The following is an 8,347-nucleotide window of genomic DNA, read 5'->3' on the forward strand; positions in this document are numbered from 1 at the left end:
TCCAACTAGGAAGGAAGCTGCCACTGTAATCTGGGCAAAAGGTAGTGATGACTTGGATTAGGGTAGTAACGGTGGCACTGGAAAAAAGTGAATGGTTTTCAGAGACACTTGAGAGGTGGATTCTACTGACTTGGCAATTGGATGTGGAAGGTGGCCCAAGCAACCAGGTGAATGGCGATGCCTTTTCTAAATTGAGGGGCACTTGAGAAGCAGGTTTGGGGCGGAGAGGCAATGAGTTCGAATTTGGACGGATCAGGTTGTGTGCCTATGGGAAACCAAGAAGGGAAGTTTTGAGCGGGCAGAAGCTCAGGGGAGAAGTCAGTATAAATGAGGAAACTAGGGTATAGATAGAAATTGAAGTCTGGGGGTGAGGCATTTAGAGAGACAGTGTTAGGTGAGAAAGCAAAGGAAGGGAGGGAGGACTGGTTTAGAGCGCTGGGGACTCCAGCAGTTGTGAGCAGACAGAAGGGAGAAGTGAGCAAACATCTAAAACACAGTGGCAGAAAGGTGAAGGGGGAACCAAGAAGTGCCATGGCAGAAGGCAAGAGAAAGACTGTTTCAGAATGGCTCCCTAGGCACCTGGGTTGGAGGCTACATAAAGGACGAAAGGCTAAAACATGCACAGCATTTGGCAACATGGGGACCAATATCCTAACTAACATGTGGCTGCAAAAGCTGGATTGGAGTGGTTTGGAGAGTAAGAGAAATTGAGAGAGCAAATGTCACAATTCTTTCAAAAGTTTGGCTTCTCTGAACTCTGTCTTTTATTATTTTCCAGTTGTTGATCATTTTCTGTTGCTGTCATTGTGTTACCTGACCTCTATGTTTGTATGTATATGTGAATATACTTATTTATCTTCAGAGTATTTATTAAATATTAGTAACTTGTAGCAAATATTTTTTTTTTTTTTTTTTGTCCACTGCAAATTTTGTGTTGTTTTCATGTATATTAGCTTTACTTATGTAATTAAATGAATTTTTTTCCTTTTGACTTCTTCTATTGTTCTTTGCTCTTAGAAATTCCTTCTCTATACAGAAATCACACAACTATTCATCTTTGTATTATTTTTTTTAATGTTTATGGCTTCTTTAAAATTTTCACTTGATTATTTTGGAATTTTTTTTTTACATGTCAGTTTAAGGCTTGGGACACTTGATTATACCACCCTAATGATACAGGAGCAACAAAGCTAATCTTGGGATATTTAATGTTTTGACAAATTGACTCCACTGCCTCATTGCTGTAGAAAGGTCCTACTGATCAAGAAGATGAAATTTCAGTTCAACATGAGATTCGTTTGGTTAGTAATCTATGGACATTCTGTCTCTGTGCTAATATTGTGCAGTCTGTTTATATTGTAACATTTTTTATTCTGTATTCCCAGTTTCCTGTACTTCCCAGAATGATGTCGTCTGCCAGCCATCCTAGAAGGTATTCTTATGAGGACCAGGGATTTCGATGCCACACTCAAGTGCGGGATCACAGAAAGTGCTCAGGGGATGGGTCATTCAAGGAGCCATTGGAATCAAAAGGAAGATCCCATTCCAAAATTCAGTCATTTTCAGACTCCTTTGAACAGCAACTGTGCTTTAGAACCAAACGTTCCGTCTCTTTGGTATGTAACAGAGTTATTGAATATTTAAGCTGTCTTAGAAAAGGAAACTCAAAGAGTTCGTACTCTCCCAGTCTGAGGAGAACAAATCTAGCTTCTTATTTACAGATTGGCATTGAGATCTTTCAGAGAAGGCAATGGAACCCCACTCTGGTACTCTTGCCTGGAAAATCCCATGGACAGAGGAGCCTGGTAGGCTGCAATCCATGGGGTTGCAAAGAGTCGGACACGACTGAGCGACTTCACTTTCACTTTTTACTTTCATGCATTGGAGAAGGAAATGGCAACCCACTCCAGTGTTCTTGCCTGGAGAATCCCAGGGACAGGGGAACCTGGTAGGCTGCTGTCTCTGGGGTCGCACAGAGTCGGACACGACTGAAGCGACTTAGCAGCAGCAGCAGCATTGAGATCTTTGGAAAATGATACCTGTTTTAGATAGCCCAGATGTACATAAAGGTTTTAAATTATTATTATTTAAAGACATCGGGTGTAGGAAGAATTCCTGAAGAAGTACTGGTTGGAATGTTTTGTTACCAATGTCCTCTAGTTCTTTGAGACTGTTTCTATCACCCTTATTACAAATAATGGTGATTTGTTCTCTTTCCACTATATGAAAAAGAAAAAGCTGTCCCTATTGCTCTTATCCTCCCCTATGTAATCTGGTAGGAAATAGTTTGTGATGGCGTTGTGCCCCCTGTATCTTTAAAAAGCACACAGAAGGAACTCTCTGGACACCATGGAGAGCAGGAGCAGGAGTGGTCACAGTGGCCTCGTGGGAATCCAAGTGAGGCATAAGGGAAACAGGCAGGAAATGGGGGGAAGACTAGAAGCACCACTGATGATGCCAAAACTGATACATAAAGTCCTAAACTAGAGACCAATTAATTGGAGGTTAGTTTTTCAACTTTGCAGTGTGTTCACTGAGCAGCCCTGAGCAACATACTTCTTTTTTGTTGGGTCTTTGATTTTGGTTTTATTTTGCAAAAGAAGAATAATGATGTGTTTCTGCCATGTAGTAGATGGAGCGAATAAGTAAGGCTAGATCCACCTGGATCTTGAGCTGCGCTCTGTGACTGGCTAGGGAAGACACTCATGGGCTTCCTACCTCATGGTCCCCCGAGCTCGGTGCTTTCTGCCTAGCTGTGACAGCTGCTGGGATTGTCACTGTGCATCTTTGCCTCACGGTGGCACTTCACTTTTGTCGCAGTGACCTTGTGTATCTATGACTCCCCTTGAGTAAGTGCTATCTCTACGGGATCAAAAAAGGAATAAGGAAGGAAGAATAGTGAACAGCTGTCACTTTCTGTGTCTAAACATTATTAAGCGTTTCTATTTTGTCTTTTTTTTTTAATACTTTTTTTTTTTTAGATATGCTTTCAGACTTAGAACAGGGTTGCAAGAATAGTGCCAAGACTACACCTTTCACCTAGATTCCCTCTAAACGTAAACATATTATCCCATTTACATTTACTCTCTCTTTCCTTCCCACGCCCAAACAAGGGCACAAGGATATAAATATAGTATGGTAATTAAACTCAGGAAATGAACACCAACACAATATCTTATCTATTGGCCTTATTCCTATTTTCCCAGTTGTCCCAATAATATTTTTTATATCAAGATTCCAGATCATGTGTTGCAAATGATTTTCATGTCCCTTTAAGCTATTTTATTTCTGCAGCAATGCCTCAGTCTTTATCTTTCATAAGACTGGCTGGTTATGTTTTAGAATGAAGCTCAGTTTGAAATCATCTGATATTTCCTCATGATTAGATTCACATTATGAGCTTTTGGCAGGAATAAAATATTTTTTCACATCTGTTTCAAAACTGCTTGTTAAAGTCATTAATTATATTAATCAGGGAATTGACTTGCTTTAAATTCTTTCTAGAGTAAGGAAGGATATAAATATGTTTTGAAAAAAAATATAATCAGAACAATTCTTTGTTGATTCTGTTGGCCACAGAAAAAATTCATATCACATGTTTACATAAGTGTGTAAATGTGAAATCAATTTTCTTACTTAAAGAGATGTCATTATCTTATCCTTAAAATATAAGAATGTTTGTTTCATTCATTTCTCAAGTTCTTCCTTTTGAGTGCCAAGATAACCAAGGCAGCCTTTTCAACTTTTTTGACTCAAGAACTCTGTTCATAGTTGTATGTAGTTGGCTCTTCATGTCCTTGGGTTCTGTACTTGTGAACTTAAGCATCCATGCATCTTGGTACCCGTGGGTGGTTTTGGAACCAGTCCCCTTGAGGATACTAAGGGACAACTGTATAATAACCTAGAAACCTGCTAGGAATTTACAAAATCATTAAAATGCTTTTCATATTATGTGATCAATATATATGATAAATAATTTTAAATATTTTAAATTTTATATTACTTTTATATTATACAATTTTTCTTCATTCCAAATAAAACAATTTGGAAAATACATACTTTAAAACATTTTTCTGTGTAACAATTGATGTGATTTTCTGAAACTAACTACATTAAAAAGTGTGTTTTGTCAGCAAATCTAAAAATGATGTATATTGGCTTTTATTTGGGGGCCAAATGTATACTACTATGTAGATTTAAATTTTACATCTTTTAGCATCAAGAAGAGCCAGAAAACTGCTTTTGTGATCTGTTCATGACCAATAACATTAAAGTTTTTCCTTTTGATATTGAAAAACTCAACTGGCATTTTAAAATAATTTTTCTCACTTTGTTTCTAAGTGATAAGATAAGAAAAAAATATTTCAGGTTATTATTATGAGCAGTTTTCAAATAGTCTTTATTCTCAATGAGGGAAAAGCCAAATTGCAAATAATCATCACTATATTTTCTCTATTTTATACTGTTCTTATAAGGATTAGAGATATTCCTGGCTGCTCAATATGAATTATGAGCAGATTGATGGATTTAATACAAGTGCTGGACCTAATGAAAATAATCTGGAGGCACATTTACAGGGCTAGTACAATTTTTAAGCCCCTCTTAACCTGTATCTCAGCATCATCATTTGTTTTGCTTTCTGATTTTGACTAGTGGACCATTATAGATAGAAATGAAATAATCTCAGTATGAAAACAATTTAACACTGTACAGAGGATAACACCCCCTCAGTAACCAGACATCCCCATAGCTCACCCTGCTGGGCTAGTCATGACCTTGCTCATCTGAGTGTTACTGCTAATGTTCACCTCATAGGCACTCAGGAGTTCTGCAGCATTTCCAATTCAAGTGGACAATGGGGGAATAATGATTTTGTTTATTTAAAAAACTGAAGTGTAAATAGATACCATCACTATATTGATCAATACTAGTCTTTTGTAAGTAATTCCTTTGAAACTAACCCTCTGACCATGGAAACCAAAGAAGCACACCTCTCCCCTTGCCCCCAGTCTCCACACAGTTCCCTATCACATCACCCTATTTATAGTTATCATTACATTTATAACTACCTGTTATTTTTTTATTTCCTTTCAGGCTTATTGGTTGATTGTCTCCCTCCGCCTAGGTGTAGAATCTAAGCAGTAGGGTCTCTAGTCTAGTTGGTGTCATATCGCCCCATCCTAGAACAACAGTGTGTGTTTGTTCATTTGACCATTGAATGTGGACCCCTGGGCAACTTGTTGGGGAATGTTAGTGTGGTTGAATGTCATTCTTGACACTTCATTCTTTACCTAGTCCTTATCTGAAAACTTAGTGCAAACCCTTAGTGACCGTGAGGAGGTTAGAATCATTCAATGTATGATTCCCTTGCCACATTCTTTTTCAAAAAGTACCAGAAGAGTATTAATTTTACTGTGAAATCACATCCCTTTGTACCTTAGAGGCAGAGTCATGTGCAGGCTGAGTTTCCTCCACAGACCATCTGCTGGTGCCCAAGGCCCCTCTTCCTTTGTTTATGACTAAAGCTTTAGCAATACCCTTAGGCTTGTGCTAATTTATTACTAAAAACTAAGATGTGAAAGTCTCCTAAATGATTAGAGTTTCCTACATTTCTGATAAGTAGGAAAAATGTTGAATGTTGTCAGCTATCTACCCTTTTCCAATCCTTCTGTATCAGGGACCTGAGAGCAGAAAGGAGAGAAATGAGAGAGAACGCCGGTTTCTGGAAGTGAGGTCTTGCAAGAAAGTGGAGGAAAAAAGGAGCTCTAGGAAGGAAGAGCATGGAGAAGCGTACCTGCCCACCCTGTCTGAAAAAGCGCTCAAATAACCCTTTGCTTCCACACCATGACTACCGACGCTGCTGTTTTTTGAGCCCCAATTTACCAGACCCAGGAACGGTACCTGTAAGAGGGTCTGCAGATGCTGAGTGACTCAGGTGGGTGGTTGATTCAGCTGCTCCCCAAGACAGCTTGCATCATACCCCACCTGCTTTTCAGAGTATGATCTGCTCTGTTGCCCTTTTAGGGGAATAAAAAGAATAAAAGGTATTTTAATAGAATAAAGTTATTCTTGAAAATGTAAAGAGAGATATTTAAAGAGCCACCTACACATCTTCACCAACCCTTCTTCCACATCAGCCTCACAAATAATCTTAAATAAAAGTCATTGGTGTGACTCGAACTCCTTACTAGAAGTTATTATATAAGTATGTCTAATGGCCATTATTTAATGAGAACTGGTAATTAAAGGTGCCAGGTACTATGTGGAAAGTTTGAAAGCATGACCTGAAATAGTCCTCACCACTCCCGAGGTGGGGTGTAGTCTTTTTACTTGCTGGCAGAGGAAACTGCAGTTTAGGAAAGTTCTGTCTTTCACTGCTGAGGAGGTAATCAGAGTTAGGGCCAGAACTCAGCTCATTCTGACTCATGTTCCTAACCTGAGGCAGGACATCTTTTTCCCTTTGGCAGAGGGTCCTGACTTAGTCTGTGTGTGATTTGCTTGTAAATGGGCAGAGGTGAATGAGAAAAGCAGGACTTGGAAGTGGGTTATAGTTTTGATGATAAGAACTTTTAAGACTTACTCTCTTAGCAACTTTCAAATGTACAATACAGTATTGTTGACTATCGTCATCTTGCTGTACATTACACCCATGACTTATTTGAAACATATGGAATGCTTCGCACAGATCTGCATGTCACCCTTACACACGCGCTGTGCTAATCTTCTGTGTGTCCAGAGAAGTTCCAATGTTACTGTATGTGCTGTTGAAGCAGGGACTTTTTATTCTTTTTCCAGCTTTATTGAAGTATAATTGATGAATAAATTTGTGTATATTTAAATTGTTCAGCATGATGATCGACGTGTATGTATATGACATTCTTTGTGAAACCATCATCACAGTCAGGTTAATTAAACACGTTGAGCCCATATTCTATTTTTTTTCCCTAGAAGGAGAGATAGTTGAAATCTCCCTATTTATTCTTTTTTAAAAAATTAAAAAAAATTTAATTGTAGGATAATTGCTTAACAACGTTGTGTTAGTTTCTGCCATATAACAATGTGAATCAGCCATAAGTGTATATTATATATATATATATATATATATATATATATATATATATGTCCCCTCCTCTTGAAGCTCCCTCCGCTCCTCATCCCACCCCTCTGGGTTGTCACAGAACACTGGATTTGTGCTCCCTGTGTCATACAGCAACTTCCCACTGGCTCTCTGTTTTCCATATGGTAATGTATAAGTTTCAATGCCATCCTCTCAAATCTGTCCCACCCTTTTCTTCCACTGCTGTGTCCATAACCATAAGTCTGTTCTCTACATCTGGGTCTCTATTCCTGCCTTCTTTTTATTCTTTATCTCTGTCTTGGATCTTTAAATGCCCAAGGGTAGCAAGAATCTCTATTTTGTAAAGATCTCCCAGAATTATACCACAACTGATTGCTTATGTAAGAACAAACTAACTTTGGCATAGTTAGTAAAAAGAAAGAAAAAGAGAAGAGGAAAACAGTGAAATAAAAGTAAAATATTGATGATCATTAACTTGCATTCTTTCAATTCATACAACTTGTACCTTCACCATTTTGGGTTGATACTTTCATGTAGCCTCTCAATGATGCTTTTTCACACAAGTAAAAGATGACTTCAATCTAGTACCTGGTGTGTTTGCTACCAAGGTGGAGAACGGGACCTGACCTGCCTTTGAGGTTTGTGTTCTGCTGTAGTTGTGGGGAAAATACTGGTTTCTCCACCTTTGCTTTGGGTACTTTTCAGTCTTGCTAACCAAATTTTAGAAGTGGGGATGATCTATACATTGCTGTGGCCCCAATATAAAGGTCTGGGGAGAAGTGGCCCACCCACGGGAAGGAGAAATACCTGGAGTTCTCGGGGCGCGTTGGCTGGCTGACTGAGAGAGTAGCCACCTTCCACTCCAACCAGGATACGTGTGAAGGTTCTTCCCCTTCAAGGATGATGATACCTGGAAAAATCAGAATTAGGAATTTTATTCTATATTTTATCAAATTGAAGGAAAGTCCATTTTCAGCACACTTTCAGGACCATTGTACATGTAAAAGGGGGGACTCTCTGAATATGACTTTGTCTATTTATTGCCTTTTTAAAATTTGTTTTAAAATAAAACAATACTTGTCATAATAAAGATATAAAAGAAAGAGAATAAAAATTAAAAATTCTTATACTTACTCAGAGATATACTTTATTTTATGTCTTTTCAGAATATTATCTATGTGCACAGATATACACACACAACTTATGTCCAAACATTAACTCATTTCAGTTAATAATATGTGATAACATCTTTTAAAGTCAATAAAATAG

At 38.1% G+C, this 8,347-nt stretch overlaps 1 protein-coding gene across 14 annotated transcripts in view; it reads left to right on the forward strand.

Moving 5' to 3' along the window:
- The window catches only part of LNP1 (leukemia NUP98 fusion partner 1), a 42,265-nt gene extending 34,717 nt beyond the window's left edge, over window positions 1-7,548 (forward strand). For 7 of the 14 annotated variants that reach the window (XM_061381687.1, XM_061381779.1, XM_061381452.1 and 4 more), the window contains 3 exons: window positions 1,248-1,301; window positions 1,386-1,616; window positions 5,678-7,548. In XM_061381687.1, the coding sequence (XP_061237671.1) occupies window positions 1,248-1,301; window positions 1,386-1,616; window positions 5,678-5,827 (435 nt within the window). In that variant the 3' untranslated portion in view covers window positions 5,828-7,548. The remainder of the gene's footprint in view (window positions 1-1,247; window positions 1,302-1,385; window positions 1,617-5,677) is intronic. The other 7 variants (XM_061382305.1, XM_061382054.1, XM_061382216.1 and 4 more) reach the window with 2 other exon arrangements.
- Window positions 7,549-8,347: the final 799 nt, after the last annotated feature.

Source organism: Bos javanicus, chromosome 1, assembly GCF_032452875.1.
Source record: "Bos javanicus breed banteng chromosome 1, ARS-OSU_banteng_1.0, whole genome shotgun sequence".
In the NCBI taxonomy this organism is placed as follows: Eukaryota; Metazoa; Chordata; class Mammalia; order Artiodactyla; family Bovidae; genus Bos; species Bos javanicus.